This window comes from Lepus europaeus, chromosome 3 (assembly GCF_033115175.1).
Source record: "Lepus europaeus isolate LE1 chromosome 3, mLepTim1.pri, whole genome shotgun sequence".
Taxonomy (NCBI): Eukaryota; Metazoa; Chordata; class Mammalia; order Lagomorpha; family Leporidae; genus Lepus; species Lepus europaeus.
The window spans coordinates 53,163,089-53,184,475 of NC_084829.1; the positions used below are offsets into that span (position 1 = coordinate 53,163,089).

General features: G+C 42.9%; 1 protein-coding gene across 1 annotated transcript; it reads right to left on the reverse strand.

Annotated features, from left to right (window-relative positions):
- Positions 1–1,588: 1,588 nt before the first annotated feature.
- Positions 1,589–17,588, reverse strand: LOC133756924 (glutathione S-transferase A4-like). The gene is made up of 6 exons (XM_062187539.1): positions 17,502–17,588; positions 12,566–12,617; positions 8,914–9,046; positions 6,421–6,562; positions 3,834–3,965; positions 1,589–1,839 (listed from the first exon to the last, which is right to left on the reverse strand). Exons 1-6 carry the CDS (start codon positions 17,586–17,588, stop codon positions 1,717–1,719), a joined length of 669 nt encoding a protein of 222 aa, XP_062043523.1. The 3' UTR covers positions 1,589–1,716.
- Positions 17,589–21,387: the final 3,799 nt, after the last annotated feature.

Genomic DNA, 21,387 nt, shown 5'->3' on the forward strand with positions numbered 1-21,387 from the left:
TGAAGTCTGATGAGTCATTAAGTCATTTCAAAAATCAAGACCCAAGGGTGTGTCCAAAAGTTCATGAAAAATGGAATTAAAAGATAATACACATTGTCCATGAAATGTTTGAAGACCCTCCCCTCATATGTCCCTGGATACACACACAAAAATGGTAAATTGTATAGCCGAGGACGGGGTGTCCTAGCAGGTGTTTAGAGCTGGTAGGATCTTGTACTGAAAACTACAGGCAGAAGCCCTGCTCCAGAGCAGAGACCACATTAGCCTGAGCAGATTCTCTGTCACTGAGTCAGCTCCAGCCTCCCTCATTAAATGAGCCCCAGTGAGGGGCTGAACTCCAAACTATGACTTGGAGACATGATAGGTGACCCGTAGAAAGTACATCAAGGCTGGGGACTCTTTCGGTCTATTTTTTTTAATTTTTTATATATTTTTAAAAATTTTTTGACAGGCAGAGTGGACAGTGAGAGAGAGAGAGACAGAGAGAAAGGTCTCCCTTTGCCGTTGGTTCACCTTCCAATGGCCACCGCAGCCGGCGCGCTGCAGCCAGCGCACCGCGCTGATCCGATGACAGGAGCCAGGTGCTTCTCCTGGTCTCCCATGGGGTGCAGGGCCCAAGCACTTGGGCCATCCTCCACTGCACTCCCGGGCCACAGCAGAGAGCTGGCCTGGAAGAGGGGCAACCGGGACAGGATCGGTGCCCCGATCGTGACTAGAACCCGGTGTGCCGGCGCCACAGGAGGAGGATTAGCCTATTGAGCCGTGGTGCTGGCTTGGTCGATTTTTGTAAGGAAACATTCAAAGGTTATATCCTAATCACAACGCTACCTGGAATTGTTTCATAAAGCAAAACCCAGTCTCGGGATTCTCTGTCAGGTGGAAGAGGATCATTTGATTTTCAATTTCTTTTTCAGGCTTCAAAATGGTGTTCCCTGGGCATGCACTGTTCCCCACATTGTCCCTTAGGGTTTCCTAGCACCAGCTATCATCTTCCTCCCATTAGTCATTGGCCATTTGTCAAAAAAGAGTTATTTATGTGAAAGGTAGAATGAAGATGGGGGGAGATATCTTCCATCTGCTGGTTCACTCCCCAAATGACATGGCTGAGGCTGGACCAGGCTGAAACCAGGAGCCGGGAAGTGAGTCCTGATCTCCCACATGGGTGTCAGGAGCCCAAGCACTTGGCCATCCCCTGCTGCCTTCCCAGGTGCATTAACAGGGAGCTGAATCAGAACCAGAGGTACCGGGATTCAAACTAGTGCTCCGATATGGGATGCAGCATTGCAAATGGCACCTTAACCCACTGTGCCACAACACTGGCCCCCATTTTATTTTCTTCCCATGCACTGGGCAGTCAGTGCTGTGTTGGGAAGATCCTACCCCCACACATCTCTGGTCCCTTCCTCCCGCTGTGGTACTGATCTTGATGGAGGCTGCAAGAACAGTGCCCTCTGCAGGCTCTATCTGCCCCCTATTTATTTATACAGGTTGTTGATTTCATAAAAGCTGTATGTAGACAATCATCTCCAAACGACAAGATTAAAAAAGCCTCACACATCATAATGGTTTTCTAAGCATTTAATCGGCATTTGCTATGGATGGGAGCATGGTTTTTCCTTCCCGTGAGTTTTATTCTTAGATGCCACAGTTGGCTTCGGTTCTTTCTCAGTGGCCTGTGCAAGCGGATCAGGCTCCAGCCACCAGGGACCTCTGCTGTTACATGGATAGGACTCTCCTGACTATTTCCACATAGTGGCTGTCTGGGGGCGGCTTCTTCTGACTCCCAGGCTGCAGGAACTTCTTCACTGTAGGAATGCCGCTCACTCTCGTTTTAAATGCCTGCAATGAGCAACGGTACAATCAGGACCTCAATGGCAGTCACAAGCTTTAGGGAAAATCAGACCCTTGTCATGGTTAGGACCTACTAAGCCATTGGGACATAAATGGCTAACGCCACACCTGGTACTTGGGTGAAGCTAAATGACCCTGAAGTAACGCTGGGGTAGTCCATTGCCTGACCTTGTGCCCACCTGACTGTCTCTCATGGTTCCTTGCCAGGGACATCCTGGGCTGATAAGACCATATGGTGTAGGTTGTTGACAACTGCCAAGGGGGTTTTCTGTCTGTCCACCTGCTTTATCATGGGGGAGGTGGGTCTCTCTGAGTCCGCACGGCTCTTTCCCAGGCAAAGAGCAAAAAAAAGGACAACTGCCCACTGCCCAGGGGACTGACCACTCACTCCAGCCTCCCGGGCGGGCTACAATCCCACCTCTGACTCCACTCAGCTGCCCTTTCCACACTAAAAGTCTGTCCTACCTTGAGCAGTTGCCTCTGTGTCATCTTTGGACCTGTATCTTATACCTAACAGTATGAGGGGAGGGTGCCTGGACCTTTGGTTTACAGAGTCTATGTGTTGAATGGGAGTGAGTTCCTCCATATGTGTTTGCTGGTGTTACCTGGGAAGGGTGACATAATTGCTGGCATGAGTTAAGTGATAATCCTATAATATTCATACTCTTTGACTTATCAGTTCTTGTTCTAGGAATTTATTATAAGGGAATAAATAAGGATGTGAGCACAGAAATAGCTATAATAATGTCAACAAAGTGAAAAATTGTAAGTCACCTATGTTTCCATCAAGAGCAACTGGTTATATAAATTATAGTTCTTCCCTACATAAAGATAAGCCAGAAATTTAAAATGATATCTTATATAAAAGCAAAGAGGACAGTCCCTATATTGACAGGGAAAGATCTATAGAATGCATTTTTTGTTTGCTTTACCAAGTCCTGGAGAGGAACAGAATATATGTGGCTGTCTGTTTTGTTAAGAGAGTGGGGAGAGGTGGAATCAGAGCACACATTCGTATTTTCTCATCTCAGCATAAGCAGGAACACAGGAAGGACACCCAGGAAACCAATGGAAGTGATTGCAAGGGCAGGAAGGTGGGGAGATGGTAGTGGGTGTAAGACTCCTCTGTTTATTTGTATTTATATAGCTCTGAGTTTTCAAAAAGATATGATTCTATTGACCAGTGAAAACAAAACAACATGATATGGCAGAAAATATTTGTTGATATTTCCATATACTAACGATCATTGAAAAGAATGTTAAAAAGCAGCCACACAGCAGTATTCAGTATAATCCTATTTTAGAGAAACACAAAATAATAGGCCAGGATGTCTCACACAGGAACCTCTGGCTGACCTCCTCTGTCTCCCCCTCCTCCCCTTCCTCCTCCTTCTTCTCTTCCATCTCTTCTGCCTCTTCCTTTTTTGGCTTATACAAGTGTCCTATGTAACTACATGTATTTTAATTCCTTTCTTAATAAGAAAAATACTATTCTTAGACTACAATAGTCATGGCCACATATTATATCAAATGTTCCTAAGGAATTGTAACAGGGCCCAGGTAAGTTCTGGAAGTGGCAGAATTTGGTCTGAGAGCTGCAGCAGCAGCACCCAAACAGATGGCCTGGGCAGTCGCTGGAAGGCATGCAGGCCTGGACATCAGGGGGCACAAAGCAGACAGGGCTGTCTGGCAGGAGTAGAGGCAGAATCAACAAAGACAGACTTGAGAGTCTCACTTCATTGTGGAAAAAACAGAGCAGAGAAAATAGGTTGGTAGTAAATGTTCATGCTAGAGCTCAAAATAATCTCTATCTCCCTTTATGCAGGTTTTTTCCTAACAGATCCCACAATGTAAGCAATAGAAAGTAACCAGAAAGAATAAAATAAAAATATTAAAGCCCTTCTCCTCAAAGTGCTTTTGAGATTGATTTGGAAGCACACTTTGCTTCAGTCATTGTTCCTGTCCATTCTGTCATACACTACCTGCAGCAGAGGGAACTCGGTAAGAGCAGAAGCATTGAGCTCTTCCACCATTAAAATAGCTTCTAACAGTTGCACATCTGCCCAGCTGAACGTGTTGCCAACGAGAAAATCCTCTCCATGATCTCCCAAAATCTACAAAAAGAAAAAGAACAAATATTGAGTGGAAGCAAAGACTAAATACTTAACAAAAGCATGAACTCTTAACCAGATCACCTTCACTGAGGAATCTTTTTCCTAGACAATCTGTAAGACTGACCAGGATAGGATGAAACAAACACTCTTACACATGGTGTAAATTGGCACAGTCTTTCTGGAAATTTGCCCGTGATTATCGAGATATCTTGTGTGATGAAATGCTGGCACTGGGCTCTGGTTACAAGCCTGGAAACGGCTAAGTAAAATTATACTTAGGGCCAGCACTGTGGCATAGTGGGTAAAGCCACCACCTGCAGTGCTGGCATCCCATATGGGTGCCAGTTCAAGTCCTAGCTGCTCCACTTCCAATCCAGCTCTCTGCTATGGTCTGGGAAAGCATTACAAGATGGCCCAAGTCTTTGGGCCCCTGCCCCCATATGGGAGACCTGGAAGAAGCTCCTGGCTCCTGGATTAGGATTGACTCAGCTCCAGCCATTGTGGCCATTTGGGGAGTGAACCAGCGGATGGAAGACATCCCTTTCTCTCTCTTTGTGTCTACCTCTATGACTGACTTTCAAATAAATAAAATAAATCTTTTTAAAAAAGAATTTGGAATTAAGGAAAGAGAACAAGAAAGAAAGGAAGAAAGGGAGGACGGGAGGGAGGGAGGAAGGAAGGAAGAAAAGTATAAAGACTAATTAAGAGGAGTTTAAAAATAAGTTAGGGAGCCAGAATTTGGTCTAGGGGTTAAGTCTGATGTGTCCCACATCAGAATACCTGGGTTCAAGACTCCACTCTGGCTTCTACTGCAGCATCTTGCTAATGCAGCCCCTTGGAGGCAGCAGGTGATGGCTCAAGTAATTGGATCCTTGTCACACATATGAAAGACCTGGTTTGAGCTCCCAGTTCCTAGCTAGGGGTTTGTTGCAGGCATTTGGAAAGTGAATCAGCAATGTGATCTCTCTCTCTCTCTCTCTTCCTCTTTTGTCTCTCAAATAAATTAATTTTAAAAATGTTTTAAAATTTAAAATCTAAAGTATTACAAAAAGAAGGGAAAGAGAGAGACCAGAAAAGGAGATTTTTTGGATTAAGAGGCATAAGAAACATGCTGACTGATTACTTGACTAAGCAATGTAAAATGTCTTGTGGGGCTGGCATTGTGGTGCAGCGGATAAAGTCACCATCTGCAATGCCAGCATCCTATATGGGCTCTGGTTGGAGTCTTGGCTGCTCCACTTCCAGTCCAACTCCCTGCTAATGGGCTGGGATATAGTGGAGGATGGCCCAAGTTCTTGGGCCCCTTCCACCCACATGGGAGATCCGGAGAAAGCTCTTGGCCATTGCATCTAGGGGGGAAGTGAACCAACGTATGATTTCTCTCCCTCCTTCTCTGGATCCCTCTCCTCCCTCTGCCCAGTCTCTCCTCCCCCCTCTCTCTCTGTAAAATTTTGCCTTTCAATTGAATAAATAATTTTTAGATGACTTGAAAAGTACTAGATTAGACCACACACAGAAATCCAAATCTGTAGTATGATAACTCATTTTGCATGGAAGGCATTTCAACAACACTGGACAGTGCCCCTGGATATACAGGAAATGATCCAGTACTAATTCTCCATCACAGTTTAGTCAATAGCAAATCATTCTTTCCCAAGGCTCCAAAATCTTTATTTATGGGATCCTATGTTGCCAAATCTTCCTTACCCTGTCCTATGCTATCCTTAGGGTTTAGAACCTCACCAGATGTATTGTGAGGACATTCCTCATTAATATTCACTCCAAAATGACTTCAAAAGCATCACATCTATAGAGATCTTTGTATTTTGACAGAGGCGTGATTTGCTTCCAGTATTAGATCTAAAAAGGACATCCAATAGTGAATTTAAGGCAGTGACACGTTGGGCTAATGGTTATGTTCCAAATTAGAACAGATATGCTGTGTATCTGTATAAAGCTTGGTTCATTTCAATTCTGTTGGAATTGAATTTTGTTGGAAGCACCATAAATTCACATGTTGTTTATTCTGGAATCTTTATTTAAGTTTTGGGGTTTTGTCTGTTTGTGTTCTTTTAAGGTTGTATTTATTTATTTATTTGAAAGTCAGAGAGAGAGAATCTTCCATCTACTGGTTTATTCCCCAAATGGCCACAACAGCCAGGGTTGTGCCAGGCTGAAGACAGGATCCAGGAGCCTCTTCCAGGTCTCCCATGTGGGTGGTAGGGGCCCAACTACTTGGGCCATCTTCCACTGCTTTCCCAGGCCATTAGCAGGGAGCTGGATCAGAAGTGGAGCAGCCGGGACTTGAATCGGTGCCCATACACAACGCTGGCCCCCTTATTTGAATTTTGATCCCAGGGCATGAAAGCTGTAACACAGCCTACCTTTTCAGAAAGTCATATTTGAATATGCTTAGCACAGGAGATAGAGCACACCCTGGGTCCTCGCGTCCTACCTTCTCAAAGACAGGGAAGTAACGGGTTTTAGCTTTATTCAAGATTAAATCAATATTCTTCTGCTTTCCCTCGGGCGGATCAAAGGCAGTCAGAGCCATCATCAGCATCAGGTCCAGAGTGCCGTCAACATACATGTCAATCCTACAAAACACCATTGGCTCTCAGATGGAAAGAAATTTCGGGTACAGGCTTTCCTAACCTGACACTGCTTTAGTATAAACAGATGTTGGGGCAAAGGCTTTTTGTTTCCCTTAAGCTGTCACTCTCCCAAATGATTTCTAGTACCAAAAGTCACTGGGATACAGTAGAGTCTCTGAAAGTGTTTATTGAATAAAAGGATGCATTAAAGAATTAACAAGTTCATCTAGGTTGAAATCTGCCATAAGCTACAAGCAAATGACTGAGTTATTAAGCCTTTAAAAACTAAACTCAGTGACGCTTACCAGAAGTGCAAAGCTGTTAGTACTGAAATCTTTTCACTTATTTAGAAAAGAAATGTAATTTTACAGATGTCCCTTGACCTGGCAACCGAGAAGGGAAAGTTATTCAGATAAACAAGTCTATTCCATTCCATTTAAAGTGTTCCTTTCATTGACAAACTCTATTTTAAAAGCTAGTAAGGAAACTAGTAGTGGAAGGCATATTACTGCTATTTGCTGGTCTCCTGCTATGTTCACACTGTGCTAGCTATCAATGCAAGGACAGCTTTGTGTCCTCTATGATGTGTTAATTGCTCAACCCATTTGGTTTAATGATCTGCTGTAGTCCTGGTCTTTCTTTTTAACAGCATATAAAACAATAGCATGCCTTCATTGCCCTATCTGAATTACAAATCATTTTTCTTTAGATTATTACCTGGCCCACTTGCTTTAGTCTGTTACAGTTTCTACCTAATCTGGAGAAAAGAATAACAATGACACTATCCGAACAGTTTAGGACACATCTCTTGGAGGGAAAGTAATGGAATTTTTAAAAAATATCAATATGAATTAAAGCAGTGAGAAAATAGTCTGCTTTTGCATATTAATACTTATTTGCATTGTTACTAAAAGATTCTATACACAGTGTTTGAAACTGCTTCTCCATTTGGGGATTGCAAGTTGGAAAGAGTAAACCATTTTAAAGATGGGGACACAGGGCGGGGGTGGGGGGAAAGGTGGTACTGTGGCATGGTGGATGGTGGAGGATGACCCAAGTGCTTGGGCCCCCACATCCCTGTGGGAGACTCAGAGGAGGCTCCTGACTCCTGGCTTCAGATCGGCTCAGCTCCGGTTGTTGCGGCCATTTAGGGAGTGAACTAGCGAATGGAAGACCTTTCTCCCTCTGTCTCTTCCTCTCTCTGTCTATAACTCTGCCTTTCAAATAAATAAATAAAAGCTTAAAAAAAAAAGGTGGGGATATGAGAAAGTTGGGGTGAGCTGCTATAATTTTAAGGACTTTTCTCATTCCTGGATTATGCTTCCTCCTTTGATTGAATAATTGAACTTGGGCCTTTCTGCCACCATGTCTTCTGTAAACACTATCCCACCACGTCCATGCTAATGGCAAATTCAGGTAAAATTTTGTAATTTCAAGTGTTTGTGTTGTCCTAATCTACTTACCTCCTGTGACACTAAACTATCCCTGGCATTAATAACCCAATTGCTCTCGGCCAGGCCTAGTGCAGCGCACAGCACAGAGAAGATATGCTTAGGATTATACAAAAGAAGTGACTGTAATCCTTCACCTGCCAGTATTTCTCACAGGTCTTGGCAGCTCCTTCCAGCAATAGATGGGGTTCTTTCCAAGACTAACCTTGTAACTTGCTCTGATTTATAGAATGAGGTGGAAATGATGAGGGACCTGTCCTGAGCTCAGAACATAAGAGGCTCTCAGCCTTAGAACCTGGCCCAGCTGCCACAAAAACAAGCCCAGCATGAAAGCCTGGGGAACACTTGGTCCCTTTGTCTCTCAGCTGAGGGCCGATATCCCAAAGCAGAGCTGCCAGCCAACTACTGGTTGGCCAGAAACATATGAGTAAATCCAGCTGAGAGAAGTCAAGCCTGGCCCAAAGAGGTCAACCACCCAGCTGACCCTTAGGCTGGTGAGCCCTAATACACACTTGCTGACTTAGGTCACTGTGTTGCAAGTGTGATGCAGCATTATTTAGGGCAAATAGATCAGTGGTGCAGTGCTCAATACTTGTTTGCTGAGTCTGTCATTTTTTTGCTCATGTAGAATAGTTTACCAGGTCATTTTCTGGGAAGGCATTTTGTGAGGAGAGGGGAGAGAACATGAGCGCTGAACGCCGACCTCTACAAGTACTACACAAAAGAAGGGAGATTGGAGTAGTCATGCAGAATTCTGCCTTGGCCTTCCAGGTCTGTCAAGGGCATCCTCCCCGCAATCCCCTTGCCTTCTCCCCTCAGTGCTGGCTGAACGTTACACACCTTCAACTGTGCTCGGTTGGAAGCTTGGATAAGAATCAAGTACAAGCACGAACACTATAGTACCTGACTCTCTCCTTCAGGTCCTTCCCATACAAGTTGTACTTGGCAGCAAGGTAGCTGAGGATAGCTCTGGTCTGCGTCAGCATCATCCCATCAATTTCAACCAAAGGCACTTGGCCGAAAAGTAGGCACCCATCTGTGGATTGAGCGAAGAGAGGTTAAGGTAAATAGACTCCTGCAGTGGGTACAGTAAGTCTGCAGCATGGTGCATTAATAATTTCATGGGATGACTCCAAGCTTCCATCCAAAGTGAGGAGTTAAAGGCCCTAGGTGGTGAGGAATTGCAACCATTCACTTCTTCTAAAATTTGAGATTTGATAGTTTCATTTATTGTTGTATATGGATTAATCGTGATTATGTAAGCCTTTCCACATGTACTGTAATTATGTTATACTATATGAGCTTCTGGTTCTCAAAGTTTAGGCTGCATAAGAATCACGTGGGGTGAGGGATTGTTAAAACATCCACTCTGGGGTGGGAAAGTTAAGATACTCTGGTCCCACATTGGAGTACCTGGATTAGATTCCCTGCTCTGGCTCCTGACTCCAGCTTCCTGCTGATGTAGACCCTGGAAGGCAGAGGGGATGGCTCAGGTAATTGGGTTCCTGCCACCCATGTGGGAGACTTGGACTGAGTTCCCAGCTTTGGCCCAGCCTGGTCCTGGACATTGTGGGCATACATAGAGTGAACCAAAAGATGAGATTTTCTCTCTCACTCTGTGTGTGTGTGTGTGTGTATTGGGGGTGGGGTTCTGTCTGTCTCTCTGCCTCTCAAATAAATAAATAATTAAAATAAAAGTAATCCACTCTACTCAGGTATTCTGATTCAGGGGTGGAGTCTGGGAGTCTACATTCTTTAAAAATCACATTGGGTATCACTCTAAGTGTACTCAATGGCAGGATGGACATGATAGCAAGAACCCAGGCAGACTAGCGTTCATGTGTCAGCTTTAGCCCATTCTACCATGAAACTAAACAAATTACTTATCTGAGCAACAACTTTTTCCTCTAAAATAGCAATAATATCTGTCTGGTAGGACTTTGAAAGAATGAAATAAGATATATGTAAAACATCAGTATTGTCAGATCAATGTTCAGTAAACTGAATTCTCTTTGCATGTGGCCACCTGTGTAAATAATGAATTTAAAGATGTACTACGATGGGCTCTTTTCATGGAGTCTTAAAGCAATGAATAGGGTTTAAATTTCCACAAATAACCTGCACATAGTTGAGAATGAGGAACTTGATCCAATATAGGAACCAAGGAAATTAATTTCCCCTACTTCTAAAACTGCTCACACCTGATCTAACAAAAGGCAGTGGGAGGTGGGGGAGATCCAGCCAGTGACAGTTCCCCAAACGGCGAGAGTTCCTGCCTAACTGGATGAGTGAAGCAAGTCTGGGACTTCTCTGAGACTCTGATATTTAGTGAGTCATGTGGAACAGTATCTCCCCTTCTCAATTACCCAGTCTTTTTGAATTAGGAATAAGATCAGGCATGTGACCATGCTTTGGAAATGTATTATGATTAATGGAGGGGCTGCAAAACTTCCACTCACTCCAGGTCTTTCTATATTCATCACATGTTGAGCAAGCATCTAAAAGCCAGGCACTGTGCTGCTGTGGAAATATTGTAGAAATGATGCCTGCTTTAGGATCTGACCACCTTCTTCAGAAGGACTTTTAAAGATCGCAGATCATGAGAGAAAGTAAGGATCTTTGGTGCCATTTGTTTCAATCCCCTCATATTATAGATGAGAGCAATGCAGAGGCCAAGGGAAGTGGACATGATTTGCCCAAACTCACACAGTCCAGGGATAGCTAAGCCCCCTGAACATTGTCCCATGCTCTCTCTGCTGTCCCACTCTGCTTCCTGTCCAAAAATAGCAGTCATGCCCAGGAGGGTGTCCCAAGTAACAGCATCAAGGTGGAACAGTTAAGAGCTTTGCACAGGGGTGCAGTTAGCCTAGCAGTTAAAACACCAGCATCCCACATCAGAGTTAACCAAAGTTTGATAGCTGGCTCCAGCTCCTAACTCCAGCTTCCTAGCAACACAGAGCCTGGGAGACAGCAGGAGATGGCTCAAATAGTTGAGTCCCTGACATCCACATGGGAGACTTGGATTGAGTTCCTATGTGCTGGCATTGATCCTAGCCTAGTCCCAGCCCTGTGAACATTTGGGAAATGAAACAGTAAATGGAAGATCTTGTTTTTCCCTCTCTCTCTCTCTCTCTCTCTTTCTCTCTCTCTTCCATTTCTCTGCCTCTCAAATAATGAATACATAAATAAAATGTTTAAAAAGATATACTGAATGTTAAACATGTCTTTTAAATAAGCATTGCCCTTGGGGTCAGTGTTGTGGCATAGCAAGTAAAGCTGACATCTGTGACATCGGCTCCATTATGGGCACTGTTTGTGTCCCAACTGCTCCACTTCCAAACCAGCTGCCTGCTAATGGCCTGAGAAAATCAACAGAAGATGATTCAAGTGCTTGGGCCCCTGCACCCACATGGGAGACCTGGAAGAAGCTCCAGGTTCCTGGCTTCAGTCTAGCCCAGCCTTGGCTGTTGCGGCTGTTTGGGGAGTGAACCAGTGGATGGAACACCTCTTTCTCTCTGTCTCTCCCCCTCTCTCTGTAACTCTGCCTTTCAAATCAAATAAATAAATCTTTAAAAAAAAATTGTGTTAATTTCATGACTGCTTTTCAGCAATGCTGAGGACACCTACATTTCCTTAGGTACAGAAAAATAAAAATGAGGGCTATTAGAAGTTCAAAAAATAGGGGCCAGCACGGCGGCTCACTTGGTTAATCCTCCGCCTGCGGCGCCGGCACCCCATATGGGCGCCAGGTTCTAGTCCCAGTTGCTCCTCTTCCAATCCAGCTCTCTGCTGTGGCCCGGGAAGGCAGTGGAGGATGGACCAAGTGTGTGGGCTCTTGTACCCGCATGGGAGACCAGGAGGAAGCACCTGGCTCCTCGCTTTGGATCAGCATAGCTCCGGCCATTGTGGCCCATTTGGGGAGTAAACCAACGGAGGGAAGACCATTCTCTCTGTCTCTCTCTCTCACTGTCTTTAACTCTACCTGTCAAATAAGTAAATAAAAATCATTAAACAATTTTTAAAAAGAAGTTCAAAAAATACTGTGAAAGCATTTTTCTCAGTGTGAGAAATTTTTCTGGAGAATTGTAATGATTATGTTCGACGTGTAACCAAGCTTGGGTCTTTTCCAGAACCTTGATTCTCCTCTGTGACCTGCTGCAATGGTGTCTGTTAAGTAAGGAAAAGTGGACATTGACCATGAGAAGTAGGACATCCCCTCCCATGGCTGCCTCCCTCTGATCCACTGGATCAGTATTTTGTAATTCTTTAAGGATTCTCCAGTGGGATGGAGAGTTTCAAGCAAGTTGGCATGGGTCAGCTCATGCTATCATGCCCATTGAGGTCACCCAGCAAAACAATATTGACAAGCATTGTGAAGGCCAAGGTGACAATACATTTAGATATGCCAGGGACACAGTGAGCAGTCAAGCAAGGTTACAAGCCAGGCTGTGCTTGCCTTTTTTCATAGTTATTGTTCTAGAGCTATGTGTTTTTTATAACAAAACAAGTGTTTCTATTTTTTCTAATAAGATAACATTGAATAATCTAGACTCACCCTTCTGCAACTTTTCGTAGTCTTCTCTTGTTTCCAAAAATTCTTCTTCAAACTAGATAAAGAAGGAAATAATATTTTATTTTATTTTCCTAAAAAAAAGAGACAAAGTGAAATGCTGACAGCATAAAATGTCTAACAACAAATATCATTGGTATTTTGATAGGAATTGCATCGAATCTGTAGATTTTTGCTTTAGGTAGTAAAGACATTTTAATGATATGGATTCTTCCAATCCATGGTCAAGGAATATCTGTCCATTTTTTGTGTCCCTGATGACTTCATTCATGTTTAATAATTTTCATTGTAAACATCTTTCACTTCTTTGGTTAAATTTATGCCTAAATATTTGATTTTTGTGTGTGTGGCTATTGTGAATGGGATTTCTTTCTTGATTTCTCTTTCTGTGGGTTCATCATTAGCATAAAAAAGCTACTGTTTTGTATGCTTATTTTGTAACCTGCAATTTTACTAAATTGGTTTATTAATTCTAACAGCTTTTTGGTGGAGTTTATAGGTTTTTTCATGTAGAACATCATATAATCTGCAAACATGGATAATTCGACTTCCTCTTTTCCAGTTTTGATGCCCTTTATTTCTTTTTCTTTTTCTTTCTTTCTTTCATTTATTTATTTATTTATTTATTTATTTATTTATTTTTAACAGGCAGAGTTAGACAATGAGAGAGCCAGAGAGAAAGGTCTTCCTTTTCTGTTGGTTCACCCCCCAATGGCCACTGCGGCTGATGAGCTGGTCTCCTGGTCTCCCATGCTGGTGCAGGGCCCAAGCACTTGGGACATCCTCCACTGCCTTCCCAGGCCACAGCAGAGAGCTGGCCTGGAAGAGGAGCTACTGGGACAGAATCCGGTGCCCCAACCGGGACTAGAACCCGGAATACCTGCACTGCAGGCAGAGGATTAGCCTAGTGAGCCGCAGCACCGGGCCCCTTTATTTCTTTCTCCTCCATAATTTGCTCTTGTTAAAACTCCCAGTACTATATTGAAAAAGAGTGGCGAAAGTAGACATCTTTGTCTTGTTCCAGATCTGAGGGGAAAAGCTTTCAGCTTTTCCTCATTCAGAATGATATGGCTGTTGGTTCATAACATATAACCTTTAAAATTTTGAGGAATATTCCTCTAAACCTAGTTTGTGGAAGATTTTCATTATGAAGGGTGTTGAATCTTATCAAATGCTTCCTCTGCATCTATTGAGATGATCATATGGTTTTTGTTCTTCATTCTATTGATGTGATTTATGATGTTGATTGATTTGCAAATGTTGAACATCCTTGCATTTCTGGGATAAATCCCATTTGATCATGATGTATGATCTTATGAGGTTTGGGATTCAATTTGTTGGTATATTATTGAGAATATTTGCATCTATGTTCATTAAGGATATAGATCTATAGTTTTCTTTTCATGCCACATCTTTGTTTAGTTTTGGTATCAAATAGCCAAAGTGACCCTGAACAAGAAAAATCAAGTTGGAGGCATCACAATATCTGACTTGAAATCATACTACAAAGCTAGAGTAATCAAACTAGCATGGTACTAGCATAAAAAACACATAGCTCAATGGAACAGAATATAGAGCCCAGAAATTAATCCACATATATACAGCCAACTGATTTTTGATAAAATGTTCAGACCATACAGTGGAGTAAGAATAATCTCTTCAACAAATGGTGCTGGCAAAACTGGATGCATGTATGAGAATAAAATTAGTTCCATACCTCTCACTGCACACTGCATATAAAAATCAACTCAAGATGGATCAAAGACTTAACCTGAGACTATGAAGTTGCTGGAAGGAGATGTAGGGAAAACATTACAAGATATTGGTGTAGAGAATGACTTATTAGAGAAGACCATCAAAGCAGAAGCCAACAAAAGCAAAACTAATCAAATGGGAGTATATTAAACTCAGAAGCTTTTGCATAGCAAAGGAAATGATCAATAGGGTGAAGATATAGCCAACAGAATGGGAAAAAATTTGCAAACCACCTATATGACAAATAATTAATATCCCAAATATATAAGCAACTTAAAAAACTCAACAAAAAAATACAAACAATCCAGTTAAGAAATGGGCAAAGGATTTCAATAGACAGTTCCCCAAAAAAGAAATACAAATGACCAACAAATATATGAAACAATGCTCAACATCGCTGGCCATCAGGGAAATGCAAATCAAACCCACAAGAAGATATCACGTCACCCCTGTCAGAATGGCTAAAATCCCAAACACAGAGAGAAACAAACACTGACAAGGATGTGGACAATGGGGAACACTTACACACCTTTGGTGGAAATGTAAATTAGTGCAGCCACTGTGGAAAACCATGTGGAGATTTCTTAGAAAACTAGAAATAGATTTGCCACATGATCCAGCAATCCCACTACTAGATATACAACCGAAAGACTTGAACACAATGTGTCAAAGAAATACCTGCACCACTATGCTTATAGCAGCACTATTCACAATAGCCAAATGTGGAATCAACCGAGGTATCCATCATTAGATGAATAAAGAAAATGTGGTATATATACATAATGGAATATTATTCAGCTATAAGAAAAGAATGAATTTCTACCATTTGCAGCAAAATGGATGCAAACTGGAAGACATCATATTGAGTGAAATAAGCTGGACCCGGAAAGACAAATACCACATGTTCTCCCCTATATGTGTGAGCTAAAATTTAAAAAAAAGAAAAAAAAGTCTGTATATCATTATTGCTGCAAATATAGTTTTATATAACTTTTTTTAAAAAAAAGATTTATTTATTTATTTGAAAGAGAGAGGAGAGGCATAAAGAGAGAGAGAGAGAGAGATGTCTTCCATCTGTTAGTTCACTCCCCAACTAGCTGCAATGGCCAGAGCTGAGCTCATCCAAAGCCAGGAGCCTTCTCCAGGTCTCCCACATGGATGCAGGGGCCCAAGGACTTCAGCCATCTTCTAATGCCTTCCCAGGCCATAGCAGAGAGCTAGATGGGAAGTGGAGCAGCCAGGTCTCGAACCAGTGTCCATATGGGATGCTGGCGCTTCAAGCCAGGGCATTAACCCGCTGTGCCACAGAAGCAGCCCCTCTTAAATTTCTTATTCAGTGAAGTATTAAGCCTTTTCACTGTAATGTATATTTAAAATATGTAATCTGAAAAAATTTTTAAAAAAGGAAAGGATGGAAGGATGGAGAGTGAGCAGGAGGGAGTAAGCGATGGAGGGAAGGAGAGAATTTCATTATATTCTTAAAACTGTATTTACAATGGGGCTGGCACTGTAGTTCAGTGGGTTAAATCACCACTTGCAGGGCTGGCATCCCACATGGGCACCAGTTTGAATCCCAGCTGCTCCACTTCACTTCTGATCCAGCTCCCTGCTAATGCACCTTGGAAAAGCAGCAGAAGATGGCCCAAATGCTCGGGCCCCTGCACCCAGTGGGAGGCCTGGAAGAAGCTCCTGGCTTCTTGCTTTGGATCAGCCCAGCTCCAGAAGGTACCTCTCTCTCTCTCTCCCTTCTTGCTATAACTCTTTCAATTAAGAAAAAAAGAATTACATCTACAAATCACATTGAATCTGTTAAAAATTAAAAATAACATTTTTAAAGCCCAACAATTTCCAGAATAAAATTTTAAAAGGAACCACAAATCTACCAGCTTCCATGCAGCTGAAAATTGTCACAGAGGTAAGAGTAGATTAGCTTAGATAGTGTTCCCAAGACCCTGTCTCCTTTCCTTACCTATGCACTTCCCTCCAAACTCTTGTCCTTTCTCTATACCTCCCCCAGTGATTTCTCCTCTTCCCTTGTCTCTTTTCTTTTGCCTCCCTCCTTCCATTTCAGGACAAATAAGATTTCTCTTTGATGCTCATATATTCAAAGGAGAAGTTAAAAGATCACAGGTCAATGCTGTGGCACAGGAGGTTAAAGCCCTGGCCTGCAGTGCCAGCATCCCATATGAGTGCTAGTTCCAGTCCCAGCTGCTCCACTTCTGATCCAGCTCACTGCTAATATGTCTGGGAAAGCACCAGAGGATGGTCCAAGTACTTAGGCCCCTCACTCAGCGAGAAACCCTGAAGAAGCTCCTGGCTCCACTTCAGATCAGCTCAGCTCTGGCCGTTGTGGGCATCTGGGGAGTGAACCAGCAGATGGAAGACCTCTCTCTGTCTTGATCTCTCTTTCTCTAACTCTGTCTTTCAAATAAATAAATCTTAAAAAAAAAAAATAGCATGACTCAGGCAAGGTTATCAAAATTTATCGATGGTGTGTTTCCAAACCTTTTGTGAGAGTGCTTTTTGTCCCCCAAATCTTGAGGCAAGTGGTAAGATGAGCAGTGTAGGGGAGAAGGCTTCAAAAGAAAAAAGGCAAAACCAAAGAAATAAGTCCTTGCTCTGTGGGAGATGACATTCAAACAGCGAAAAGGAAGTCTACACATGCCTGAAACAGAACAATCCCAAAGCATTTGTGGAAGCCTATGGAAGAGTCAGTGGGGAGGGAATTTGTAGTGCAGACCTTGTGTGGGAGGGCACAAGGAGATAGGACTGCAGCTAGGCCCAAGGTTCCAGCTGACAGCCATGAGTATTATATGACTCAGGTGTGCAGGGGCAACTGGAAAGACCCAGAAATCAGCTGATCCTAATGGAGAAACCAAGTCCAATGTGGGTCTACCTTCTCTCTCTGTAGATCCACCAAGGTCTTTTCAGCCCCTGTGGAGCTCCCAGAACACCTCTCAGTCCCTCCAACTTCTCCCTAATTTCTCTTCCACCTCTGGGCCCCAGAACTACAATCCTTCCCTCCCTCATCCCCTACACAGGAAGGCTGCTAGAAAAGGAAAGAGTAGTCACAGCCTGGAGGCACTGTTGGAATTTTGAGGGGAAAAGGAGACCACTTTGATCCAACCCAAAATATCCTCCTTCCTTTTCCCAATCAGGAACCAACCTCCACTCCTGCTGCAGCCAGCAGCCAGCGGATCGACTCCATCCGGCCCCTGCCATTAAAGTAGTAGAGCTTGGGTTTGGCTGCCATAACTCCTGGCTCAGGGTTTCCTAAAAGGCAAAAATTTAAAATATATTTAAATAACAATACACACCATACAGTATGTCTCCATTGAAAGCAATTCTAAAACAGATATGCAAAAACTATTGTTTAGGGATGCATACACAGATGTAAAACTGGAAAAAAAGGCCGGGCACCAGGGCTCAATAGGCTAATCCTCCAGGGCACCGGATTCTGTCCTGGTAGCTCCTCTTCCTGTCCAGCTCTCTGCTGTGGCCCGGGAGTGCAGTGGAGGATGGCCCAAGTGCTTGGGCCCTGCACCCGCATGGGAGACCAGGAGAAGCACCTGGCTCCTGCCTTCAGATCAGCGCGGTGCGGTGGCTGCGGAGGCCATTGGAGGGTGAACCAGCGGAGAAGGAAGACCTTTCTCTCTGTCTCTCTCTCACTGTCCACTCTGCCTATCAAAAAAAAAACAAAACAAAACAAAACAAAAAAAAAAACAAAAACACTGGAAAAAAAATCAAGCAAGTATTTATTGCCGAAGCAGGATAGTGTTACCTCTGATGAGAAGAATGGGCATTGAGATTGAGGAAGGGAATTCAGGGCTTCTGAGATGCCAACAAAGTCCTCTTTCTTGAGCTGAATTAGTCTTTATAATTAGTCTTTAAATTGTGCACAACTGTTTTTGCACTGTTCCTACTTTAGAAATGCTGTATCTCGCAACTTAAGGAAAACAAGAAGCTATACATGTCAAGGTTTCAATGTATTCTGCCTCTGGCATTTTGAGAGATGAACCAGGAGTTAATATAATGGCTTCATGGATGACCTTGCAAGACAAACAACAGCAGCAACAAAGATTTTCTAACAGCAGCAAAGAGGAGGCCCTGTTTGGATTAAAGTGTTGGCTCAGAGCTTGGGACTCCTTGGTTTCTGCTACAAGACTTAACTGAGTCCTGAGCCGAACACAGATACAGGCCTGCACAAGACAGAACTCTGGTCCTTACCTGGTCGCCAGTGAGCTGGGCCACCTGAGACTAAACCTCTGTTTGCTGTTGTGTCCCCATTTGCAAGTGGTCAGAATTACCCTAGGTGATCCGCAGCCTTTCAAGGTGGAGTCCCAGCTCCAGTCCTGCTTATAGCTTCCTGCAATACCTGCCTTGGGAGGCGGCAGTTGATGCTGTAAGTGGCTGAGTCCCTGCCACCAATGTAGGAAACCAATATTGAGTTCCCAGAGGCATTTGGGGAGTAAATCAACAGATCAGTGCGATCTCTCTTTCTCTTTCAATGTCTCTCCCTTACCAATAAGTACAATTTCTAAAACACAAGGAACAGTGCTTTGGAAATCCTGAAGCTCTACCAATTGCCACGCAGGGCAATTGCTGAGTCTTCTTTGCTCACATTCAACCCTCCCATCTCATATGCAACAATGGGCGCTTCAAGATAACAGCAAAAATAGACACCATTGCATGTGGTGTCATAGCTTGGAGGATGCTGGGGTTGTTAAGGAAGTGCTCCTATGAACCAATCATATGGCTGTATAAAGGGAGACACGTGCATGTTCTCCCTATGTCTGCTTCCTGGTTTGCCATGAGATCATCCCTCCATCTGCCATCCTCATCAGGTGCTTAAACCTATGGGGCCATTCTGTCTTGGTCAACAACATCCAAACCTTAAATCAAAAATCAACCCTCTTCTTCCTAAGTACTTTCTCTTCAGTGTTTTAGTTAAAGTAAGCAAAGCTAATCAACATGGTAGGCCTTGCAGAGTTTGCCCATATACAAATCTACTTTGTGAATTTCACTGTTATGCTGACAAATACAACTGTCCACATGATTACACAGTAGAAACTACAGCAAGAATCAGAAAAGAATCCTGAGAAAATCCAGGGAATATGTTACTACTTGTGAAGGACAGAAGATTTATTTGTGTTTTGATGTATCAGGGAACCATGAAAAAACAGGTGCATGCCATTTTTCTGTGTTGTTCTCCAGAGGTTAACGGTACATTTTTCTGTCTTACACTTGATATTTTAGGATGTTTGAGTGTTTTTTTATGGGCACAATTGGATAGATACAGCCCTACAGAGTGTATATGCCCTCCTCTGATTAAAAGTGGATTTCCCCTAATGTGGGAAACTCAACTGCATAATTTGTGGTAGTGGGAGACTGCGTTCGCACTCTCCCCTGTTTAAAAAAAAAAAAAAAAAGTGGATGAAAACCTGCACAGCAAATCGGTGTACACAAATAATGGGGACAAGATTAGTTATCAAACGTCAAGCAAAATAAATGAGGTCTCTGCATGTTGGCAGCATATCTGCCTTTCAGGAATGCAGTCAAGGTCTAACCTTTGGTGAGTGTTTTGTGCCTGCGTTTTTTGTAAATGGCACACCAAAGAAGGACAGGCAAGCTACCTCTACCATAGTTAAACTTCAACGTTCCCACATGTTTTTTTTAAGCCAGAAGAAAACCATAAAGAAGATCAGACCTTCCTTTCTGTGAAACTAGCATTTGGTGCTATATGCCATATGGTTGGATTGGTCTTCTAAGAACTGTCCAGGCATTCTGTGAAAGTTAAACATCACAGCTGGTTATGGATAGAAACATCAGCCAACAACAGTGTCTTGAGATAAGCTTGGAAGCTAATTGCATTGGCTCTCCCCTGAAGATGTCTTGTGTTCTTATTGCTATAAACAGATAGCCTGGACGTACACTAGGATTAATTCATTTACAATTAAAATTAAGAAAGTAAAACTCTCTGTACACATCTGTGATCCAACTCAAAGCTAAGAAACTTAACATTGAAAGCCAAGCTAAATGATTTAAGAATAAAAGTAAAAACGAGGATTGAGCATTGCAAGAAATCAGAAGTAGTGCCTCATGTTCATACCAATTACACATGGAAATACCACTACCACAACAGTGATCAAATTCTGACTCATATCATAACTCATTTAAAAATCTCAAAAAACACATTTCATGCATTATAACCCTTCCATTATAGCACAGAAATGACATTGCAAGACAAGCATCAGTGCGATGAGTGGTCTTTTCTAGTCGTTGTTGTATGATGCTGCAGATAATGTAGCCTTAGAACACTGGGGTCCTGCACATCAGTACAGCTAATAGGATAATCCAGTCCTCTGCAAGGGGTGCTGGACACCTGAAGAAGTCTGCTGCAGCCACACTGGTTACATTTTTCCACACAGGTGAGTACAGCTACAATTAGATCTAAGTTTCTAAAAAGCTTTGCAATCTTTCTTGTACCAAAAAAATTCAACAAAAGATACAAGTGAAAACTTGACCATACCTTCCTAGAGCTGCTGTTGTGTCAAAACCCAGTCATCCATGTGAATTACAAACAGACTTGATGATCTTAATAGTTTCTTTTGCTCATACATTAGTTTTACATGTCCTTAATGTTTGTTGAAAATGTAATGATATTTTGTAAAAGGAAATTAAAACTTTTATAAATTTCACTTGGTGTTACTCGGTACAGTAGTGTACTTGGGAATTTTATGTGATATCCTTGTTAGTGCCAGCAGAGATTCCCCTATTTTACCTCCCTCTGCTCTTTCCACATTCTCAGGCACATGAGAGCTGGAAGGATGTGACTTGGGAAGCCAGATTGTTAATAACCAGCACCTCAAATTATAACAAGTCACTACTTCTTGTAAAAAAAATCCCAGTAAATGTTTGTGTGTCGGGGTCTGAAGCCCGATGCTATCCCCTGACCAGCAGGGGCAGCGCAAGCACTCCCCAACAAGGCAAACGGGAGAAGTAGGGTCGACGGGTCATGAACACACCACAAGCACCCGTGAGTTCTGTCGAAG

Coding starts and splice junctions, on each gene's coding strand:
- LOC133756924 (XM_062187539.1), bottom strand. CDS start 17,588: ATGGCAGCCAAACCCAAGCTCTACTACTTTAATGGCAGGGGCCGGATG. Junction 9,047..12,565: donor CTACGAAAAGTTGCAGAAGG/GTGAGTCTAGAT, acceptor CTCAATCCACAG/ATGGGTGCCTACTTTTCGGC. Junction 1,840..3,833: donor CCGAGTTCCCTCTGCTGCAG/GTAGTGTATGAC, acceptor TGCTCATTGCAG/GCATTTAAAACGAGAGTGAG.